Source organism: Clytia hemisphaerica, unplaced genomic scaffold, assembly GCF_902728285.1.
Source record: "Clytia hemisphaerica strain Z4C2 unplaced genomic scaffold, Clytia hemisphaerica genome assembly, whole genome shotgun sequence".
NCBI classification, from domain to species: domain Eukaryota; kingdom Metazoa; phylum Cnidaria; class Hydrozoa; order Leptothecata; family Clytiidae; genus Clytia; species Clytia hemisphaerica.
This window is the reverse complement of record NW_027104390.1, coordinates 1,799,050-1,823,718: the sequence shown is the minus strand read 5'-3', so window position 1 is coordinate 1,823,718 and position 24,669 is coordinate 1,799,050. Positions and strand designations below refer to the sequence as shown.

General features: G+C 36.1%; 1 protein-coding gene across 6 annotated transcripts in view; it reads right to left on the bottom strand.

Moving 5' to 3' along the window:
- The window catches only part of LOC136819843 (kinase suppressor of Ras 1-like), a 29,286-nt gene that overhangs the window by 2,852 nt on the left and 1,765 nt on the right, over window positions 1-24,669 (bottom strand). Inside the window, exons 2-17 of one of the 6 annotated variants that reach the window (XM_067076083.1) lie at window positions 19,944-20,078; window positions 19,039-19,204; window positions 17,708-17,950; window positions 16,725-16,892; window positions 15,133-15,298; window positions 14,206-14,321; window positions 12,815-12,862; window positions 11,770-12,075; window positions 11,268-11,334; window positions 9,319-9,379; window positions 7,703-7,786; window positions 6,381-6,431; window positions 4,342-4,436; window positions 2,652-2,736; window positions 1,531-1,619; window positions 703-799 (exon numbers count right to left, since the gene is read on the bottom strand). In XM_067076083.1, coding sequence (XP_066932184.1) covers window positions 703-799; window positions 1,531-1,619; window positions 2,652-2,736; window positions 4,342-4,436; window positions 6,381-6,431; window positions 7,703-7,786; window positions 9,319-9,379; window positions 11,268-11,334; window positions 11,770-12,075; window positions 12,815-12,862; window positions 14,206-14,321; window positions 15,133-15,298; window positions 16,725-16,892; window positions 17,708-17,950; window positions 19,039-19,204; window positions 19,944-20,078 — 1,977 coding nt within the window. The remainder of the gene's footprint in view (window positions 1-702; window positions 800-1,530; window positions 1,620-2,651; window positions 2,737-4,341; window positions 4,437-6,380; window positions 6,432-7,702; window positions 7,787-9,318; window positions 9,380-11,267; window positions 11,335-11,769; window positions 12,076-12,814; window positions 12,863-14,205; window positions 14,322-15,132; window positions 15,299-16,724; window positions 16,893-17,707; window positions 17,951-19,038; window positions 19,205-19,943; window positions 20,079-24,669) is intronic. The other 5 variants (XM_067076085.1, XM_067076084.1, XM_067076087.1 and 2 more) reach the window with 5 other exon arrangements.

Genomic DNA, 24,669 nt, shown 5'->3' with positions numbered 1-24,669 from the left:
CTAAACAGGAGCATATTTTTTCCCAAAACAGGGCAAATTTTTCAGATTTTTCACACACCGGACAAAATATCCAAATATCCAAATATATCCTCTATCCCCTATGTACAAAATTTTCTGGAAGAACCCAACGGACAAATATTTCACGAATGGCTAGGGAAAATGAATAAAATATAATTTTCGAAGTATTTTTCTTTTCTGAATTATGTCTAGTCCATCGAAGAAAAGAAAATACCACCCTCATAATGGAAAGAGGAAAAATAAAATAATTTATTCCCATCCTTAGGGCGAAATAGACTTCGGTATTTTTTTTACATTTAAAGCTAAGTGAAAAAGCTTTCGCGATTTTTGTTAAAAGTTTTGTTTTCGCCAGAAGAAAATTTCCTGAGTTTTCCGCTTCTTTGTCTTACTTGGCTTAAAAAAAATCAAACAAAACTACTATTGTGTGCTTAATTGTAAAGGGGGAGGGTGTACTAAGCAGGGGGTTGGTACTGTGGGAGAAAATCCAGGTTTTGGCACTTTTTCAGGAAAATTTCATAAAATGAGGGCTCCCCCAGGTCATTATAAAATGCTATTGAGTGATTTTTTCCGAAAAAATGCAAAGTGACTCCCCCTACAATTAAGCACAAAAGAGTACTATCAAACGATTGGATACATTTTTACCAGCATTCATCTTGTATTTGAAAAGTGAAAGGAATATTATACCTGTGCGATTTGTTGCACTATAGAAATGATTTTGACGTCGTCAAATTTGGTTTCGTGAACGTGAATGTGTGAATAAAGGGACATCCCTTTGATAAACCTACGAAGCATTGAATAAAAATCTATGAAAAACAGGTGGAACTCATAACGGGCGTTACGGAAGTTTGTCCGTTTGATAGAGACCGTAGTGCAGTGGTAGAGCATACCGGCTACGGTGCACAAGGTCGTGGGTTCAATTCCCGACCGGGTCATACCAAAGACAAAAATGGTATTTGATGCCTTTCTGATTGATGCTCAGTAATTAAGAGAATGATCAAGGGTAAGTGGAGAAATCCAGGGAGAAAGAGTAACGCCCTCCCCTACCTTCGTGTAGATAGCTATCGAAAAAGGAGCCTTCGGGTCGCCTCCGACCGCGGTCGCAGATTCACTTACTTCTTCCCGTTCAAAAAGCTGCATAGGAAAATATTACTTATGTATTCTACACTTAATTATGAGAAGACACCAGAAGACGGAATTATTGCTACATTTTACAATAGCAATACAGTTGACGCTCTCTAATTCGACGTTCTACTATTCGTTACGCTCCATTATTTGATAATATCGGAAGTCAACGTCAACAAGAAACTCTCATAAACGACGCTCCCTTATTCGATAAGCTCCCTTATTCGATGAAAATCCAATTCTCCTGGAATATCGAATTAGAGAGCGTCATCTGTATCATAAAAAACGACACTACGCCATTCGATTCGCTCCCTTATTCGATGAAAATCCGATTTCCTTTAAATATCGAATTAGAGAAAGTTCACTGTAGATACTTAAGATTTGACTTACGAGCAAACGATAGCAAGGGTTGCAGGTTCCATACAAGCTCCCATGAACAAAACTAAGTTTTCGTGTCTCGTACGCCGTAATACTTGTACCTAGAACAAATGTAAACATCATACCTAAAGTCTATCTAGATATAATTGGCAGTGGAAACAAGATTGCCTGTAACTTTTGATAGACAAATATTGTTTCGAAAATGTTGTTTGCTTGTTTTAGAGAATCAAAAGCGCTATATTTGAATGTATTTTTGGTTGAAAAATTTGCGATTTTAGCGGTTAAATTTGCGATTCTACTTATGCAGCAACGTTTATTTTTACACCAGTGGTAGTTCAACCTTAGGTTAAGAAGGTTGTCAAATTTCAAGGCAAACGGAAAAGTCCTTCGGAAGATATGCTAGCACTTTTCTGTGAAATATTAAATTTTTACTAATTTTTACGATAAGTTCATATCTTAACGTGGATTCTTTTTTTTTGCAAATCGACAAATTCAAATTTTCGCGTTATGTAGGAGGGCTTTGCCCTCCTGTAATGCCTAGTTTAAGTTAGAAATAGTCACTTTTGGCCTAACTCGTAGTAATTGGATTGGGCTTCATGGTCAAGCAAAAAAAACATCAAAAATGAGTCTTTTCAGCGAGATTTTAAGCTAAAAAGTCAAAAAAATATGCAAAAATTTGACAAAAATCAACTGTTTTAAGATTTTTACCGTTTTTGACCATTTTTGGTAAACGAGTGATCCAAGAACCTCCAAATTTGGCCCTGCTTTACTTGATTCTGTCTTCAGCGAATTAGCTTGAAGTTTTACAACTGGGCACCTTTCTATTATTCAGGCAGGTCCGCGCAGCTTTAGCGGCCGCCCACTCCGCCCTTCCTAAATCGGGCGGCACCGAAAGCGCATAAAAGAAAGAGGAGACTCTAAACTATCCAACGAGCTATGAACAAGCTTCTAACTCCTCTATAAACCTTTAAAGTTTGAACTAACGATTTTCTTAAAAAAAAATTAGAAAAAAATGACCGTGGCACTTAAAGAGTAAATCATGAGGCATGACCTCTCTGATTTTCAATTTTTTTCAAGAAGGAAGAATAGAAATACAAATAGGTGGTAAAGAAATACGCGATGTGATGACCTACCTTATATTTAAAGTCATTTTTCTCTTCCGTTGTTGGGTTTTCCAAGTATAAAACTTTGAGGGCACATTCCCCATGCCATTTTGCTCTAAGTAAAAAATATCGAAAGTTGTTATGGAATGCTTTGAGAAAAATATTGAATAGTGCGGAAAAGGGTTTGACCCCCCCCCCCCCCCATCCGACCAAATTTCATAAATTTCTGTGCTTGAAAATAATCTACAATCTTCTTAAACTGTCCCCCCTTCCTTGCTATCCCCCTTTTTCTGATCCCCCCCTTCTTCAACTTTTCGGAAGGTGTCATCCCCCCTTAAGAAAGTGGGGGGGGGGGCGAACTATGTATTGAAGTGTCTGAAGTATTAAAAAGAAATAAGATAATGAAACAAAGAGAATGAGGGGCTACTCAAAAAAAAGTGAATCGGCTCAGTTAAAAGTTAGGTTACTGAAAATTTACATCGCTTGATCTCTTGTTAACAATAAACACTCTAAATACAATAACAGAAGCCTCGTCATGTTTTCATGAAAGCGTAAAAAAAATTTCAAAAAACGATAAAATTTCTGTTTTTATTTGAGTTGAAAATAAGAACAAGTCAAAAACCATAGCGTCAGCCTGGGTTTAGGTCACAGGCAAAAATTAGAGTTTTAAGTCCCCCCAAAGATTTAAGAATTTTTTGCTAGCCCCCCGGACTTTTGACCCTAGACACTTTCAAACAATTGATCCAGTAAAAAAGGGTTTTCCAATGTAAATTGCGTTCAGTTCTAAGTTTAAGATAAAATATTTTGCACAGTTTTTATATAAATATTGTGCCGCGAGCAAAATTTAAGTGATGAGATTTTAGCTCCCCCCAATTACATAGCCCCCCTCCCAAAAAAAAAGTGGTGTACTTCCAGCCCCCTCCTTTTTTGGGAAAGATTTAGGGTGTAACCCCCCAACTAGCAGGGGGCTGACGCTATGAGAACTTATTAGACCTACCATGGAACTCCTTCAAATTAACCCATGTCTGTTCGTCTGTTTTCTCGCGATTGGCTCTTTAGTTTTTTTCTGATTTCTAGCACAATGATGCAAAATGGAAATACCCAAAATGTAACGATTTTCGATCTCGATTTCGAATCTTTTTAGGCAAATTTGGGCCGAGAACTTCCTAAAAATAGGTTTTTTAGGATTTTTCAGTTTTTTTTTTCATCATTAATTTCTTGATCTCCAAAAGTATATTGGTTCTTCTTACTATTATTGCTATTTTTTTCTATTTTCTTAATACATTATAGGTCTATTCAGCCTGTAGCTTGTATAATAACATCCACAATTTATTGAAGCCTTACTTTTACTTTGAGTTTTAAGCCTAAACAGACGAACGAACGAACGAACGAACGAACGAACGAACGAACGAACGAACGAACGAACGAACGAACGAACGAACGAACGAACGAACGAACGAACGAACGAACGAACGAACGAACGACCATTGGTTAATTTGAAGGACCTCCGTGGTATGTCAAAAAACGTGACTGACCTCAGTGTGACGTCCATCCCGCATATAGACACGCCCGCGTATAGACACGCCCACGTGCGAAGAGCCACGTAGACTGACAGGCAAAAGTAGACTGTCTACCCCGCAAATAGACACGCCCACGTACGAAGAGCAACATAGACTGATAGGCAAAAGCAGATATGAAAATATCTTTCAATAAAGCTTACTTGTAAACTTTGCCAACCCTTCCAACACCGATGTGATCACCGATTTCAATTTGACTGAAAGGAATGACCCATTCTGACATCAAACTTCCGTGATTCTGTAAAAGCAAACAGTTATAATCAATCCAATTTCAATGAGATGAAGAGGAAAGGAAAAAATAAATCTTCAAAATAAGTTAGAAGATTCATTGTACTTTTTATAGTGTAATATAGTCTAATTTTCGAGGGAATTAATTTTAGCATTTTTCGTGTTTTTTCGAAAAACCGCAAAAATCGAAACCCGCGAAATGCAATTTTCTGATTTTTTTTTTCGACCGCGAATATTAGTTCCCGCGAAAATTAGTTCCGATAAGGTAGCTGGTTTCATTTAAGGTTGGACGTTTAAAATGTTTGTTTACCGTCACCCGAACCTAGTTTTAGGAGGTGGGTCACCTGGTCGGAAAAATCTTTTTTTTTGACGATTTATGAAAGTTCAATTTACATTTGGGTAATAGACCTTACCGGAGTTTTTGATTTTTCTAAAAAAGCGATGCATCGTGGGATTGATTGTTTCGAGTGTATTACAATAGAATTCACTTGAGGAATTCCTAAGAGATTTCTATTGTAATACACTCGAAACAATCGAGGTTTTTCGGAGGGTTTTGAGGTAGGGTCGGTCGGATGCACTGACCTTTGGACCCTGGACCAAGTGACTCAATCCCGGCCAACCAAAAATTTTTGATCGGAATTTTTATGAGATTGATACCCAAATGACGGCACTACTCAATAGCGGTGAAAATGCATCTAGAGCGCCAGATCTACTTTTCCTCGAATACTTTTGATGATGTAGCGCCGTTAGACATTAATATGTGAATAGCAAGTAAAAATATGATGTATCGGGGAGTTAAGATAGACGGTTCAGTAACTTTTGTAACGGTTGGTTGTCAGTTGCTCTTAGTAAGATTATGCTGATTGTTTTTCAGTCTATTGTTATGTTTTGCTTTTGCTTTTTTGCGTCTTCTTTAGACTTAGTTATAAGCTAAAGTCCCGGCTAAAACTTTTTTAGATTTCTCAGTTACGTATCGAGCACCTTGAGGATTTTCCGAATTTTCTGATTTTCTAGATGTTGACAAGTTTCAAATGATTGATTCTATGGGTTCTGGTAGCTTTGCGTTAGTTTTCTGCAAACTATATAAGAACATAATGCTTCGATGGCCAAAATGTTAAGAACGAGCTAAGAACATTTCAAGGCTTTGTAGACTCAAAAACACCCTATTTCGTAGGAAAATGGTCAAATATACTCATAAATTCGAGTCACATGTTTGTTTTGGTTGTTATAGAGAATTTGGTATTATTACTGGTTGGTTTTTATGTAAATTATTTTAAAAGTTTCTTGATTATCTTTTGTTTAAAAGTCTGTTGTTGAAGAAATGTCAATGTGAAATTGGTTTGTATGAAGAATAAATTAGTTTAGTTACATAGCCTGCACCACTCTACTCTGTACCAGAGTATCTCACGTTTATCGCTTCGGCAATGAACTTTGAAATTGACCGTAGATACTGGGTCTGTGTACAGACAAGCCCCATTCTGAATGCCAACGGGTGATTGATGTTTTTACCATACTTTTTAGCGTATCTTTTCCTCCAAGATAAGTTTGGTACAGGCTAGGTGGTAATTGGGACATTCCAAGTTATATCCTTACAGGGTGGACGTCGAACATTTCCAGGGTGAAATCCGAAGAATTACTTCCAGCGGGTTTTAGAAAAGATTGGTAAAAGACTGATTTTAATTCGTCAACCTGAGGGTTTAAGGTATTAAAAAAATATTTTTCCGAAGGATTTTTTTGTAAATTTTGCCATTTTCCAGGAACTATTTTTGGCTTGAAAAGTTTGTCCATCCCCTGTGTATGGATATTCAATGAAACAGCCCCAATTATTAAGTTTTATCGAATTTGACTAAAAATATGTTTGGTTTGGTTAGTTGTATTTATTAGACTGGTAATAGTCAAGTTATAATTGTCGATCGTCATTGGTGGTATATTAGTTCGTTCTGAGCTAACTTACATGCATAATCATCATCCGATCGTGTTTCTCTCCTTTACTCAATGATTCATGCTATTAGATAATGTGAGTAGGTTAATAAGAAGATGATGAGAAACTGATAGGAGGGATTAGACTCCAGTTTGCTTAAAGCTTAAAGTGCCAGGGCGCGTTGTGTTATTGCTCGATTGGGCCTCTTTTGGCGTGATGGCGCCATCTAAGATATCGGCGTAATTGAATGGAGAATTCTTTTAGTGTAATGAGAGAATATTTTCGTCGTGATGGGCGTGATCAAGGACTCTGGGTTTTATTTCTACATAAGTATTCCCGTTTCATACCAGACACATATTTCAAATCAGGAAAGTGTCGGCCTATTGTTACTTTGTGCTGATATAAACAAAAAATGCTTTTTGACCAATCTTGCTCCACATCCGTGTCAATTCATTATCAAAAAGCTTGTAAATTAAAATTGATGCAAACGATATCACTCTTATTTAAAAACAAAACCTTTAAATCACAAAAAATCATAAAGCAGCCGAGCATCGACCAAAATTTTACTGATTCTTATTGAAAAATGAAGAACGGACATACCTTATCGGGGAAAAAAATGTCGGAGTTTTATTTAGTCGGGTTTTTTTTCGTCGGAGAAAAATTTCGTCACCTAGAGGCATTTTCGTCACTTTCCCCCGACCAAAATTTCAAATTAGTCACTTTTCCCCGACGAAATTTAAAATTTAGTCACTTTCACCCAACTAAATTGTCCAAATGAAATGGTTTCATTCGCTAGCTCGAAAAAGATCTTGTAATTCGACGTTTAAAGCACTAATTTAGGTTAATAAAGGTTTAAAAAATCGGGTAAAAGTTTTGGTTTGGGTTTAAAAAATCGGGTCAAAGTTTTGGTCGGGGATAAAAAAATCGGGTCAAAGTTTTAGTCGGGTGATAAAATATCGGGGAAAAAATTCGTCGCGGGAAATTTCGTCACCTCCTCAAAATTTTCGTCACTTTCCCCCGACATTTTTTCCCCCGATAAGGTAATGTGGGCTTTTCCAGAAAAAAAAATTTGAATAAGAGGTGTTGAGGATATATAACATTTTTTTGAAACTTACCCCCGGACATTGTGAGGGTTGAGTGACACCCCCGGACAGCAGGTCTAACCCCCGGGGAAAATCAAAATTACCCCCAAAAAGAGCAGGTCTACCCCCGGACAAGGCAAATTTTGTCGATTTTTCACAACCCTAGGACACTATATCCTCCACCCTCCATGTACGGTCATTTTCTGGAAGGACCCAATGGCGGATCAAATCTCATTTTGAATCTTTTAAAGGGCTTTGAAAAGTCACTCTTACCCGTAGTTTGACATGTTTTCGAATGTCGGAGATTTGATCATCAAGATCGTCCACTGAATTCTCCTCTTCTTGTATTGATAACGTCTGAAAAGCAAAAAACAAAAAATGAAAGATTGTCAGCATTTTTCGCAGACTAGAGTCGTTTATAATGGGCTTTTCCAGAAAAAAGATTTACCCCCACTGTTGAAGATATTGATTTTTCAAAGTATCGAACCCTCTGCTATGTTATGAGTAAAGACCCCTTGGATATCAACTCTTAAAAAATGCTCAACACCCTGGATATCCTTTCTTACAAAGATGCTTACCCCTTGGATATCGTATTTTTTACTTGAAAAGACACTTTACCCACTGGATATCCGCTCCTTTGTAGATATTTAACCACTTAAGATATCCACTTTTACAAAAATCGTTGACCCCCTGGATATCCGATATCCTCAACAGGGGGCACAGAATATTTCTGAATAAACCAAATCCGTATAATATTAAACTACACTAGTTGTACCGGTATAATATCAGTTTTTCTAACGACAAATTGTCCCTTCGTATTTTTTGTTTACTTTCTACAATGTCAAAATTAGTCCTCTAGCCTGCTAAACTTCATTTTTCATCAATTATAAAATATTTCGATTCTTATTAAAAATTAGAAACTCTAATTTCGTTAAAAAAAATGTTAACTTTTAATAACTACACTATTTTAATATAAGAACCAGTAACTTTGGATGAGGTTCGACTTTTCAAATTCTTTTTATTGTTCATATCATATTCTCATTTCTAAGACAAAACTGAGGAGTTTCAGGTTTTTCATGAACAATTTTTAGTAGTACTAACCTGGCCCTTCATTTGCTTAAAATTTATCAACTCAGCATTGTTCATAGAGTGTTCTCTTAATGGTTGGCATATTCAAGCCTCATAAAATTGTTCTTATAACAAAAAGAGTGTGTTCATATTGGGCTTTTCCAGAAAAAATCCATATTCTGACTGTTGAGGATGTCGATTTTTCCTAACACCAACCCCCTGGATATCCGTGCTGAATATTTCAAAATCCGCTGGATATCCTTGGTCCTCAAATTCTTGTCCCCTGGATATCCTAGGAAATTGAAAATTTTGAACCCTTACCCCCTGAATATCCTTGGTTTTCAGATTCTTACCTCCTGGATATCTTAGGATATTGAAAATTTTGAAGCCCCCTGGATATCCTATATCCTCAACAGGGGGGATACGAACTTTTTCTGGAAAAGCCCATTTTGTTTGGAAAAAAATCAAAGAAGATAAAAACAAAAAGGCATTGTTTCACTCATTTTCGAGGTTAAGCACGGGTTTATTTTGACCGTAAAGTGCGATACCGTAGGCCTGTACATAACTTGTCAAAGCAAACCATACAAGTGAAATCTTATGTACAAGCCTACGATATAGCATTGAACGGTCTGAATAAACATTTGTTCAACCTCGCTATTTTCAATTCGTGACGTAATGTTTTATACGCAAGCATCCAAAATAGCCCGGGTGTTTGCCACTAGTTTACTTTCTTAAATTCAAAATTAGTGGCAAATTCCCGGTATTTTATGTGAGCTTCCATATAAAACTTAAATGTCATGAATATTACGAAATTAACATACTGAAGAACTTTTAGTATCCGAACTGCATTTCGAATCAATTAACGTGTTGGTTGATGCTTCGCTGAAAAAAATAATCAAACATTTTTCAAATGGTAATACAAATATGACTTGTAGTTTTAACTTAAAAATTATATCTTTACTAGACCTATGATATAATGACTAAATTTTGTAGTTTTGACGGAGATTAGGCCAGAGAGAGGAGACCAATTTGATAAGTTGTTTTACGGGCCCGACCGACCCTGAAATTGAAATCGGAATAAAATAAAATTGATTTTGGTACTATTTTTTTATTTTCATTGCTTTACAGACTGCCAAATTTTCAAAATTGTGGTGATTTTTCCAAGGTTTTGACAATTTTATGTTCAATTTTTCATTTAATCCATGAATTCGAGCATTTTGTGTCTTTTGATTTTCTATTTCGCATTTTTTGTCAAGATGTAATAGGTTTTGCTGCCTTTTTAGGAAATTTTATACGTAAAATTCTACTTTTATCTTTATTTGTTCGCCGACCAACCGACCCTCTTTTTTGGGTAGCTTGGCCCGTAAAACAACAAATTGAATTGGCCGCACCTTAGGTAGCGAGCACCTCACTAAAAACCGGAATTTTTCATCTCGTTTCTTAGTGAGTTCCACTTTGACGATTTTCGAAAAATAGAAGCCTTTCAAGTGTTTTGACGCAAATTCGATTATTTTGCTACTGCAGGAGCTTCGAAAATTAAAAGTGACGTCAGAAAATCGAATGTTTAGAGCCCGAAAACACGGGCTCAAAACATTCGAAAAAGTCGCAAAGTGGAATAGACATTAATTGCGTAAAAAAACGCGGGTGACGTCTAGTATAGGCTACACCTTAGGCAAAATATATTCATGATGTAATGTTTTCTACGGAAATAACCCGCTTTTTACCAGTAGTGGCAAGTTTTAGCTAGAGAAAAGTCGTTCAAAACTTACCACTAATGGCAAAAACCGGGGTCTTTCCGTAAAAAACATTACGTCATGAATGTCATGAATTTAAAAAAGATTTTGTACTCGAGTTTGCTCAGTGCGGAAAAATTCATCATTAGGGTTAATTACTACCTTATATCGGCCCTTTTTACGCCGGCCCTTATTACGCCACAGCCTGATTTTGGGCTTACGCTAATTAGGGCCGTAAATAACGCCAAAATTTGTTAGAATGGCTATTTATGCTTCAATTTACATTAAAATATCATTTTCAGTAGTAAACTGTTGAAAGTTTCATTGAAAACCACCGATTTTTGCGAAGTTTTAGAGTAAAACAATTGATAATTTTTTATCTTCGAATCATATACCCAAAATCCTTTAAATAGAGAAAAAGGTCAAAAATTAACGCAACTTTTAAGTAAAATTTGCTAAATTTTGGCCCTTTTAACGCCGACCCTTATTACGCCAAGAGCCTAAAAATAACGCCAATAAGGGCCTGCGTAAAAAGGGCCGATAAAGGTAGTTACAATATTATATTCATGATTACGTAATGTTTCCTACAATAAAACCCCGATTTTTTGTCAGTTGTGGCAAATTTTAAACAATTTTATCTACCCTTTATCTTAAATTTCTTAGATTTGCTGGCAAAAACGGGGTGATGCTGTAGAAAACATTACGTCGTCGTTAAAAAATGTTGGCGCATAAAGGGTTACGGCCACTGACCTTTATATATCCCTGGACCAAGCTATATCCGCCATCTTTGATCGAGGGTTTTTAAAAGTGGGTACTCGCAAAGACAAACGACAAACGGCGCTACGTCACTAGTGTACAAGGGAAACTAGATCTAGCGCTCTCTCCGCGGGTACCAATTTCAAAAAAAAAACTCTGATCATAATATTTTGCTTGGGTGGCCGACATTCAGTAACTTGGTCCAGGGATATAATAAAGGTCAGTGGTTACGGCAGGAAAGAAGAAGTACTTTAGTGTTTAACAGATAAAATACCAATTACCTAACAGTACTGGTTGTGCTAATAAGCGAGTTCACCAAACTAATCTCGCCCACCAGGTTGTCTCCGTCTGTCAAAGAAAAACGGAAGAGGTAACGATCAATTAATGCAAGTACAGTTCACACTCTCTCTCTAATTCGATCTTCATGGAACCAAAAAAATTTTCTTCGGAGTAGAGAAAGATTAGAATTCCAGTTAAGGAGATCAATATAAAAGTTCGAATTACAGAAAGATTCGAATAATAGAAGTTTGAATTATAGCGAGTTTACTACATCTATGTTATACTTCTAGTATACCGCTACACAGTTTTCATCACATAAAAATGTTGTATTGTGAACTAACGTTACGTTTATTAAATTTTACAGCAACCTTTCCTTATTTCATGAATCCTGACTTTGAAGGGTTCCTTCTATAGCAAAGCAAAGCGCTTGATAGATTCCCCTATCAATAAAACAATACACAATAGATTGTATGCAAAATTAGAGAAGAATAAAAGACAAAATACCTGGAAAGAATGGGAACCGTTCGTTATTGCCCATCTCGTGACCGTCCCCTCCAACGCCCGGAGTGCCTAAAGGAGAATCGCTATGGAAGGTAGAGGAGGAGATAGACGAAGTGGAAGAGGCTGTAGAATAGGTATCAGCTGATGCACCCCGGTGGGAGCCGGCACCCACCATGCTGCTGCTAGCACCATTCCCGACTGTATTATGCATCAGACTTCCGTGTGAGCTAGACATGTGTTTATCAATACTTCGTACTCTATTCGCGAAATTGGAAGGCTCAGAATTTGTACGTTTTATAGGTACCAAGCCTATTAAATGAAAAGAGAAGAAAGGTCAAATTTGATATGATTTTTGTGTTGTATAGTTGTGTATATTTAAATAACTAGACTTTTTAAAACAGAGATAAATGGTGATACTCAGAAATGACTTTTTGAATTTTCTTTACCTTTACTATACTACGCTAGGGCTTTATTCAGAATATGTTATACTGTAACGCCTTGGAGATATCTACGAAATTATGTAAACTTTTTGGTTTATTTTATATGAACAAAAGCATAATATTCGACTGTCATTATTTACTGAGTATCATATTGGTCTCTCGAGAATTTATTTTGATCATTAATGAAAATTCGTCATGCAAGAAGTTGGAAAGAAAATATTTGATTAGAAAAATTATTAGTTTAATTAGGAAATGGTCTTCCAGAAATAGTCTGTACCCTATGTTGAGGAGGTGTGACGTCCAGGGTTGTCTGGGAAATAAAAAATGCAGGAGGTCTGGTTATTCGAGTGTAAAAATCCAGGTTGGTCAGTAAAACGAGGTCGAAAAATCGGGATGATCCAAAAAATGAGATAAAAAAATCCAACAAGGTCCTGAAAAATTGAAAGAAAAACCCAGGGGGTCACCTTTCCCAAAAAAAGACCTCCTCGACATAAGGGCTAGAAATTTTTTTCTGGAATAGCCCAATATATATCTTGTATGTATTTTGAAACGTGCATTTTTTTAAATAACGTGCTTTCATGCTAGTATGAAAAATCATGTATACATACTGTCTTTCCCTAGCATAAGATTTGGAGGCAGCGATAATTTTTTACGATCTAAAGCATATGAAAAAAGAGAAATAAAATTCTCGTCAAATTTTGCATTGGTTAGAATTAGTGTATGATTTGTGTATGTGAGTTCACCCTAGAAAAGGTTACGCGAAAATAATTTCATAATTCTATATAATAATAATGAAGTTGTAGTGATAATTCAGTCAGTCGTGGTTTAAGCAGCAAAATTCGGTCGACTCTCTATAATTCTATATTGATTTTTTTCAATGCTCATGTACTTCTTCAGTTAGCAGATTTTTACAATGTATGTATGCTGGAAACCTGATTTTGAAATATTAGCCTGGATTATTTTGGAAGCCAGCAATCTCACGCTATTTTCACGAGTTTTTTTACAGTAATAAATTCCCGTTAAAAATTACATTAAAGTAAATTGAAATGCTATTCTGAACACATCTATATCAACCATAGCGTCGCAAACTATTTGAAATGATGTTCATGTTGTTTTTTAACGATTAGCATTAATAAATATCAGAATTGGCTCTTAAAAAAAGACGTTCTGGAAAAGGAATAAACGATTTATTTCAAGAAAGAAAGTGTAAATTTAAAAAAAAATGAATTCAAAAAAGTGTCGACCGATTCAGGTGGGTGGGTACCAAGCCCGCATAAGGAAATTAAATTATCTAGTCGAATAAAATAGTAACGATATTAAAAAATCCGATAAACCATATTTCTAGCAAACCTCTAAGTGCGAGCGAGGATGTTTGACAGTTAGAGTAGAGAAGGGTTAGAGGGTAAAATGTTACAGTAAATAGGTTTAGCAATTAATGACATGTCTCCAAGAGCGCGCACTAGTGATCGCATTTTTTCTCACAACATCAACGGATGTTAGACTTTACTTTCAAAGAAAAGGTTCCATTGGTCCAATCTGACATTAATAAAGGTCGAATTTCTCGACATTCTTTTTTAAGCACGTGCTACTTTTTTTATGACAGTTATCTTTTTTTCTGATCATCATCAACTTGGTTGTTGGTGATGTAATCATTTCTTCGAGGAAAAATAATAGACCTTTTCATAAAATATTTTGATGGGAACGACTGCCTGGTTTTGAAACCATTACCAACGGTGATTAAATCCCTCGAGTCTTCAAATGCTGATTTTATGAATAGAGTAAGCTTTTTATGAATAGAGTAAAATTTTTATGAACTCCTCTGGGAATCAATTAGCAAAATTTTGAAAAGAAGGAAAGCGTTGCTCGTGACGTAATTTGACGAAAAGGTCTTTTGAAACCATATGAATCGATCACAGCGCGCACTTAAGGAGACCGACCGACCTTAGAGCATACAAAGAAACAATAAAAACCTATCATGCAAAAATGAAAAGGACCTTACCGTCTACTTGTGCTCTGCTTTCATTATCAACCTTCTTTTTGAAGTAGTCTAACATTTGAGGGGGTAAACTACATGACGGTGGCACTTTGCGTGAACATTTTTTGTGACATTTGAACCTGGAAAAAAAAAAGAAGGAATGGATGTTAAATTTTTTCTATCAACCTTGGAAAAAACGTGTTAGCCGATATTGTGATACTATGAAGATTGTAAAAGTAGGATTTTCTTGTGGGGTCTTGCTTCTCGAAAACTTAGCAGATGAGCTTTCAGAAATTTCAAACAAAGTAAATATGCATCATGTACAACCCAATACAAAATCATAACAAAACATATGTTTAAGCCTAATCTCATATCAGATCATCCATTCTGCGCATACCACGCTCTGTTCTGAAGAATATGATGAATGAGGACCTGGTTGTTCAGCCAAAACAATCCTAAACTGTGTTGTTTTTTTGTTTGAAAATGAAAGCGAAAGCAACTGAGAATTTATGTTTTTTTGTTTACGATTTGCGTTTGATTTTGGTGCGATTGTTTTGCTTTATCCAATCACCGCGCTAAAAAGCTCATTTGATATTCATTCCGAATCTGGATGAAAAAGATCAAAGCGGTGCATCAACCTAGGCAGATTCTCTTACGGAGGCATGACCTTTAGAGAGTGAATATGTGCTGGGAGTATTTTTCTCAAAATGATGATTATTAATTACATTCATTTCCAACGTTAAAAAGAGAAACCGCTGAAAATCGAGGCAAAAGGTCCAATCTCAAAATTAGTGTCTGAGAAAACTAAAAAATTTTCTGTTTGGCTAACCTTAAATTTTGAGATTGACCCATTTTTCATGTATATGGGACCCTTCTCACTACAAATTTTTTAGTTTTCTCAGACACTAATTTTGAGATTGGACCTTTTGCCTCGATGGCAGCCATACATACCCACAATGTTTGCACTTCAGTCCGAACAACATGACACGTGTACAGTAATCGCACGCAATAGAGATGAGAAGTTGTTTACCAGAGAAACGATGTTTAATGGAATGACCCATGTTGGAATTGCTTGGCAGTGTTGGTGTACGTGGTGATTGCGAGGATGTGATGGATGCTGGAAGAGAGAGGTAAATATAATGTCATTGGATTTTGTATTGGATTACTATCTGAAATCATAGAATTGGAGCTAGTACAAAAATCAAAAGGCTTTGTTTTTACGTAAGAGTAATATCGTTTGCACACTCATCAATTTTAATTTGGAGTGTGAAGCATGATTGGTCAGAAAGAGGAAAAGAAAAACAATCTTTCGTTTATTCAGCACAATATAAACAGAGGGAGACACCGTCCTAAAGCTGGGAGCAAACCATCAAACATGGTTCTTCAAACATTTGAACTTTCTTGTTGAATGGTTTGCGCGGCATTTTCCAACATTGACTCAAACATGTATTTTGTTGCATTACAACGGCTTCTTTCGTTTGTTTACTTTTCAAATCATCGAGCGTTCGAAGTCATGTTCAATGTTCGATTAGCAATGCAATGTCTTCCTTCCAGGGAAACCCCGTGTTGAATGTTGGAAAAAATTATGAACTTGTTCAAACATTGTTTCAAACATATTTTTGGATCTTTTTGTTGAAAAGTTACGATTTTTGACTCCGCAAACCGTCAAACATCGATTTCAAACATGAAACGTCACGATGTTTGAAGAACAATGTTTGACGGTTTGCTCCCAGCTTTAGCAATGCAATGTCTTCCTTCTAGGGAAACCCCGAGTTGAATGTTTGAAAGAATTATGAACTTGTTCAAACATTGTTTCAAACATATTTTTTGATCTTTTTGTTGAAAAGATACGATTTTTGACTCCGCAAACCGTCAAATATCGATTTCAAACATGAAACGTCACGATGTTTGAAAAACAATGTTTGACGGTTTGCTCCCAGCTTAATATGAAGTAGGTGTCTGATAAGAAACGGGAATACTCATGTAAAAGTAAAGCACAACGAGTGAATATAATCCCAGGTAATCTAAGAGTTATACCGCATGTTATTTAATCCTGATTCCCAAACCTGCCCAAACTCATACCGTAAGTTGGTCTAATATCGACATCCCTCGTCTAATTCCGACACCCTTTTTTTAGAGATAGGAATGATATGAAAGTTTGAATCACTGATTGAAAAAGAATTATTCCTCTCTGACCACTAAGCCAAGAAAAACAGTTTTGACCTTTTTATCAATTTCAGCTGTTACCAAGTTTCGGTATATTTGGAAACTAAAACGTAAAAGAAAACAACAAAGCGAGTTAAAAAATTGCCACCACTTCTTTTATAGTGAATGCCCTTTCCAATCAAATTCATAATATTCATGACGTCATGTTTTCTATATTTTCTACGGAAATACCCCGGTTTTAGCCAGTAGTGGCAAGTTTAAACTAGACAAAAGTTGTATAAAATTTGCTACCACTGGCAAAAACCGGGGTCATTCCGTAGAAAATATTATGGCATGAATATCATGAATACAAGGAAATCAGAAGAGAGAAAACATACATGATCTTGATTTGGAATGATCTGAGTCCGTTTCACCATCAGTACTGGGAGGTATGGTGATGATGCCTGGTTTGTTTTTCCTTCGAATCTTCTCACTTTTGACCATGTATCTTGAGGTGCTGGATGAGCTACCAGCACTGCTTGTACTTCCCCTGTGAATACGTTGTCCTGGAGAGTAGATAGTAGATAAAAATAAGCTTTAAAATATCTACAGTATTACCTGGAAAGAGTGAACAAACAGATTTCCCGATTTTGAGGAATATCTTGTCCGTGAGTTTTAGCGTTTTTAATTCATTGATTTCATTTTCTACAGATACTTTAGCAGTGATATACTTCCTTAAAATACAAGGATGGGACAGGACAAATATGTTAAATGTTTCACCCCACAAATTTTTCAAGGACTTAAAATCTCTATTACAAAACTATTTTCAATGAGTTATTTTATAGTTTTGATTAATTTTGAGAACAGTGGTGTTCAAAGCAAGTATTTTCCGTCTGAGCTGGAAAATGGATTTTAGACAGAAAATAAGTATAGATTCTTTGAAACTTTGGTGAATTATGAAGAATTTCCAGATGGAAAAGACTCTTTATGTACTTCGCTGAGATGAAAATCCGTCTCAGACGGAAGAACTTTCATCACTGTCTTTAGTGATATTCTTACTGTTCAATAAGTGTTTTAGATATATTTGATGAAAAATTGTGAAATCACAGGAAATCAGCAAGTTCAGTCAGGAGCAACAGTTCTTATAATGTTCTTAAAATGAGGCCCTATTCTTACCATCTCAAAAAAGACCCACGACCCATAAAGAACCTCTGTACCAAATTTCAGCCACATCTTAGTTAGCAAAACCTAATTCTACTGAACAAATGGGAACGTTTCTTTTTAATCAATGTTATAAACTGAGACCGGAATCCATCTGGGACGGAAGAATTTTTAATACTATCTGAATGAATGAGTTTAAGATTGTGTAAATTTTACATACCGACATTGGCATCGTCTGAACGACTCCTTGGTATACTGGAAACACTCCTGGCAGGGCTCGGACTAGGAGGTATGGATCGACTCTTAAAATTGCTTAAATCTTCATTAGGTCCATAATTGAAGACTGAGAGATGACCGACGGATGCGATTGAGGAGCGAACGCTTGCTGGGGAATCAGGCGCCATTTCATGCCACTGTGAATTCCATGGAAGCTCAGAACGCTTTTCACCATTTTGTAAGCGAACTAAGAAGGAAAAATAAACACAATAGATATATATCTTGGAATTTCTTTTCTGGGTCTTATATTTCTTGATTTATTAAGTTTGAAATTATTCAAAAAAGTATTTGAAATTTGCTTTCTTGTTATATTAGTATATATATAAAATCTTTGTAATTTTTTGCGGTTGTTTTAAAATTTTGGCGAGGTGTTGAATACTCGGAGCATGGATTTATCATAGAGACTCTGGATAAACTTCGAATTAAATGGTGGAGAGCGAAGTAATTGTATTTCCATTGTTTCAGAAAACAATCGATGTACAGGCTTTGTCCGCAAAGGACAACTGTCATGGCGGCTCGAAGGGCTCTGATTTTGAAAAATGATTAATACTCTTATTTCTAAAAGGTTCTCTAACTTATTCTATGTGTACTTTTCCTGGCCAAAAGTTTGAAAATAAATGCTAGAATACCAAGCGGTTACATTTATGAAATCTGGTGTGAGTAAAACATCATCAGACGAGTAAAATCAAACAAAATGCTTATAATGACACGAAATTTTGAATTGGGAATATCTTTCTAATAATTCTCTGAGAAGAGCTGAGATTGACATATATTAGACGTGAGTCTCATAGCTCTACTGTGGTATGAAAATCTTTTGGTGGCACGGTGGTTTTTTTAAGCTTGAAGTTTGAAAATTTCTGGTGTCAGTATTCAATTTCTTATATAAAATATGTTTTTGCATCTTTCTCGCAATATAAAACGTCATAGCGATATATCATTAGCAATTAACTAGCTGAGTTTGCATCTCAGAGGAAAGCTTAAAGTCTCTTTTGGGAATTGGATAAGTGCTCTTTGATGAGGAACTGCAATAAAAATACTACGAAAAATCATTTAATGGTGGAAGGAGGGTGAACAATAATGTCATTACTGCGGACAAGGCTTGTACATGAAAAATCGGTAAAAATCAGCCAGTTTTTTTCCAAATGCGTCTATAATAATTCCTTGGTCGGAGGAAGAAGGGGGAAATTTTTGTAATTAGATTTCCGACAGCTTAGAGTTATTTTTGAAGAATAAAAAAATGCAGCAAAAATAAAAAATTAGTATAATGATACCTACCCACATAATCTTTCACAATATTTCTTGCAGCTCTCAATCTTTTGTATTGACCATCAAGTTTCTTCTTCTTCATTTCGTCATCATCATGAACGTAAAAGATTCCTGCAAGTCTCTCATTCGAGAATTCGAATAGTTCCTCTACCAATGAACAGCGGTTGACTAATGTCTAAAAAAGTATGATGAATATAATTATGCCTCGAAATAATGACCTCAATTTTGTCGCAAATAGGTCGACAGGAAAGAAATAACGATTTCAATAGATTTCAACTAGGTTGGACAAAATGTGTGATCGAGATTGCTTTTGTATGGAGTAGAGGGGCATCTGATACCATTTCGGGGCTTTGTTATGACTGGTAGAATACACAGCCCTATCCCACATCAGTAAGATTCTAGCGTTTTCATTGGTCAAAAGACATCACCTGGAGATGGGATATAAACCGTATCCTGTCTCCCTCGCGTTTGATTGAGAAAAAAAGAAGACATTGTATATTGACGAATGCGCTTTCGAATATTTTGATCAAGATTCAAGAAAATCTTTAAAGTTATTTCGAATTTTACTTTTAATGAGTTTATATGGATACAGTAAGACTTAAATTCTGATGTTATAAAAATGTCACTTTCAAGGATCCCACTTCAATAGTTTGATTTACTTTGTGGTTCTTTGATGTAAGTATCTCCTTGGAGAGTTCTGAAAGTTTTTTGTGGTCTTGGAAAACATGCAAAGGGACTTCAACGGGATAAATCCGTTAAACGGTCGTTTGGGATATACGGGGTATACAGGGTCAGTAACAATCGTATTGGTGACGAGACTTGCCAAGACCGTGCAACTAATATTGTACACTGTAGCTGGAGAACTAGCCTTAAAAATGCTAAGGTTGCCAATCTTAAGTAGACAATGATCTTACCTCTCTCATTTCTTCATCAATATCAACAACATACAAAAATTGACTCAACTTTGGATAAAACCTTGCTGCATGCTCTTGATTTACAATTTTGCTCTTTGATTTGATTTGACTGGCAAACAAAACCATCAATTTACCCTAAAAAATAAAGAAATAATGAAACAAATTTTCCACGCTCAAGACTCACTAAATTTGATTTACTTCCAAGCAAAATTGACGAAATATTATATCTTGTACAGATAATATCATGGTTTTAGAGCCATTGTTTTTAAATATTAATACACGTCACTTTTGCAATCTTGTGGTTCGTAAGAAATGAAAAGTTTTATAAACTCGCGTTGGCTATACATAGTGGAGCTATGACAGAGATGTTAGAACTATCGTCAAGTCCTCCAGCTTTGTTAGGTTTTTGAAAACAGTTTTGAATACTTGAGTTAATTTTTAATAGTTATTATAGTTGATGTTAAAATTGTTGGTGTGATGTTAACAAAAAAGTTGTTTTAAAATCTCACATTTCCTTGTATCATTTGTCATGAGAATCCGATTTTCATTTTCAAGAGGACCAATGCGGTTCTTTTCGGTCTTACCTTAAATTTTTTTGCTTGAAGGTGAAATGCCTTTATATTTCTCTCTCTAATATTTTGCCTCTACCGTTCTGAATATTTTTGTACAGAGATTCTTTGTTCGTCGGTACAGCTTCCACTCAAGGGAATCTTTGTGTGTTTTGGGGTATCTTTTAAAAGCTTAAATATTTAATTGTTTTCAGATGGTACCGTTGATCTAAGTGTGGGATTTGGCTCTTATTTTAGCTTTGCATGATTTAAGATATTAATTGATTATTATTTTGTGCAGACTCTCCCAAAAGTGAAGAGTGACATCAACATCATCAAATATCACAGACCCGCCATGGAGCATCACGACAAGGTTTCTGACAGTAGGGGGGATGTTATTTTGCAAAAATGGCATAAATTCTTAGCCCGCCCATTTGTCAAAAGTTGCCTTTGGGTATAAAAAGAAGAAAAAATCATGTTAAAACCCTGTGGCACTTTTTTCAAGGTTGCCACGGGCAGGGTACCACCGTCGCTCAGCAAGCAAAAAAATAATTCAAAAATTTTCAAAACATAGTGAAGTGACCCCTCATTTGAAAGGTATTTTCATGCTGATTAAGGAAGTCAATATAATGAGGTTGAATAACACTGTCACAAAAAGTAATTTCCGACAGTTGGCAAAATTTTGAGGATTTCGCTAAAAACGCAATTTTTTGATCGTTTTTTTTAAGTTACTTCTTGTTAGAGTGTTTTTCACCCTTACAATATTGATTTTCTTAATCAGCATGAAAATACCTTTCAAATGAGGGGTCACTTCACTATGTTTTAAAAAAAATTGGGAAATTCGATTTTGCTGGCGGAGGGGCGATGGCACCCTACCCGTGGCAACCTTGAAAAAAGTGCCACAGGGTTTTTACATGAATTTTTCTTCTTTTTATACCCAAAGGCAACTTTTGACAGATGGGCTTTTAAAAATTAGTCCTAACAACCCCTCCCTATGACAGAGTGGAAGGTTTCACGACTTGATGATTCATTGGTGAACTTGCCACATACTTTTCGTACAACGCCATCCTTGGAAGATTTGACTTTAGATGATGTTGAAATATTGGAGAGTTGGTTTTGGTTTTGATGGCAAACGCGACAGTCCTTTGAATAACTAATTACTCCACATACATTATTTTCCATCAGCCAATAAAAACATGATAACTATCTTGTCTCTAGGTAACTGCTGTGGAGTAATTAGTAATTAGTAATTAATTGCCATTCAATGGTCGAATACAATCTAATCAGTCGAATGCAATCGAATCGTAATCAAATAAGGGTTTGCCATTCAATTCGTTCGATTGTATTCAATTGAGTCTGCTAAATTGTGTTGGTTACGTGGGAGCGTGGGTCAATATTTTTGCATGGGTCATTTTTTTGCGTGTGTGCGTGGGTCAAAATATTTTTTGTGTGGGTTAAAAATTTTGCGTAGCTCAAATTTTTTACGTGGGTCAATTTTTTGCGTGGGTCAATTTTTTGCGTGGGTCAATTTTTTTGCGTGGGTCATATTTTTTTGCGTGGGTCAAATTTTTTTGCGTGGGTCATATTTTTTTGCGTGGATCAATTTTTTTGCGTGGGTCTTACTTTTTGTGTCGGTCATATTTTTTGCGTGGGTCATTATTTTTTGAGTGAGTCATTATTTTTTTGTGTGGGTCAAAATTTTTGCATTGGTCAAAATTCTCTCTGTAATTCGAAAAAATGCCTTCCCTTGAAATTCGAACTCGTCAAATCCAAAATGTTGGATGTGTTGTACATAACACGTTTTGGTTTATTTTGTTTATTTTGCATAGCTGTACAGTTCCGTACTTTCTAAATATGGTGAATTTGTTCCAATAAACGAGGTCGGAAAGAATGTTTCCAACAGGGGAGTGTCTTTTCATAAGTGGAATTTTCCCTTTTGGGAGATTTCGTCCAAAATTAATACTGTAGTTACGTTTTGTATATACCTAAGAATGGCCAAAAAATTTTGGTGGCTGACAGTCTCTTGCTTGATTAGAGATAAGACAGACATATAGCTGTCAACTCTCTCATATCGGGTGGGAGAAAAATAAAATGGCATAATTTCCTGATTTTGGAATTAATTGAAACAAAAAACTTTGTACCCTATGCTGCATGCTAGCACTTAAGCTGAAGTCCCGGAAAAGCGGGATAAAAATCAGTTTTGCAGTTTGCAAAAAAACGCCACATAGAAGATCTTTCAAATTCAGTATACCTCTGTTTTTATGGAGCCACTACCCAACTATAACTTGCCAGAAATCACCGAAAATCAATCAAATCTAAGTGATATCGACTTCTCAGAACAAAATATTATAGAGGAGATAGACACTTTATCCTCCAATGCAGCAGCAGGACCAGACGGCTTCCCTGCAATTTTCTTAAAACAAGTCAAGTCACAGATTGCAGCCCCTCTCTCTCTAATCTGGAGAAATATACTTGACAAAGGCTACACACCTCAACTTTTGAAAACCAGTTTCATCACACCCATCTTTAAAAAAGGCAACCAAGGCCTACCTGAAAACTATCGACCTGTAGCAATAACTTCGCATGTAACTAAGATCTTCGAGAAGATTGTCAGAAAACGGCTACAAAATCATCTAGAAGAAAACGACCTCTTTAACGATAATCAACATGGATTCAGGTCTGGAAGATCATGTCTTAGCCAACTTCTTTCGCACACAGAACGACTCATCCATCACATTGAAAAAGGCCGTAACGTTGACGTTATTTACCTTGACTTCAGCAAGGCATTTGACCGTGTAGATCATACAATCATCTTACTCCATAAAATCGAGAGAAATGGTATAACTGGCAAATTACTGCAATGGATCAGATCCTTCCTTACCGGTAGGACCCAACAAGTATCTGTTGACTAGATCCTCTCCAAAAAAGCAGAAGTCATTTCTGGCGCCCCCCAAGGATCAGTTCTTGGTCCACTTCTCTTCCTGATAATGATCCAAGATATTGACACTAACATCCTACATTCATTTCTATCTTCATTTGCCGACGATACACGTTTAATGAAGGAGATCTCTAATAACACTGATGTTCAATTTCTACAAAACGACCTTGATGTGGTGTATCAATGGACATCAATGGCTTGAAGTTTGAACATCTTAATTACGGAAAAAATGAAGAACTAAAAGAACACTCAAGTTACCTCTCAGACACTGGCTCTCCTATCGAAACCAAGATGGACGTGAAGGATTTAGGAGTCACTCTGGATGTTAACATGACATACAGCAAACACATCACAAACCAAGATTGAGAAAGTCAAAAGTATCATTGCTTGGATCCATGGAACGTTCAAAACAAGAGATTGTCAAGTAATGCTAACACTGGTCACTGGTACTACCACACATTGACTATTGCTCCCAGCTGTGGTCACCTTCAAAAAGATATCTGATCCAACAACTGGAATCACTTCAAAAATCTTACCTGAATGGAATCCCTACACTTCATCATCTCAACTATTGGGAGAAGCTCAAAGAACTTAAACTATACAGCCTGGAGCGGCGCAGAGAAAGATACAGGATTATCTACACCTGGAGCATCCTAGAACAGCTTGTACCAAATTTTAACTATGCTGAAAACAAAGGTGGCATCTTCAGTTACGATAACCAGAGACTGGGTAGAAAATGTTATCTAAAAGAGGTGAACATAAGGCAAAAAAACATATGGAGAGACTCTCTGTCAGAAGAAGGTCCCAGACTATTTAATGCCCTCCCACAATCCATCCGTAACCTCAAAAACTGCTCCAAAACTAATTTTAAACATCAATTGGACCATTTTCTCAATTCACTACCGGACGAGCCACTGCTGCCGAATTACTTTCCTCTTAGGAGAGCTGATTCAAATAGCATCAAAGTCATGGTCCATCATCGGATTTCTCAAATTGGATGATTGTTGAGACGAACAAAGAAGCCTTCAAAAAGTATCAAAAAGTAAGTATCAGTATGTGAATAGAGCAGTAAAAAATACAACTTTTCTATTTTTCCTTTTTTTTGCAAAAGTTCTAGAAATGAAAATAAAAGGATAATGATAATTGAATACTATCCACTGATGATCCGAGGCGCCATCGTAAAGCTAGAATCACTTTGTGTACTCTTCGCTTGAGAAAATGATCGATAGATTAAATTTTT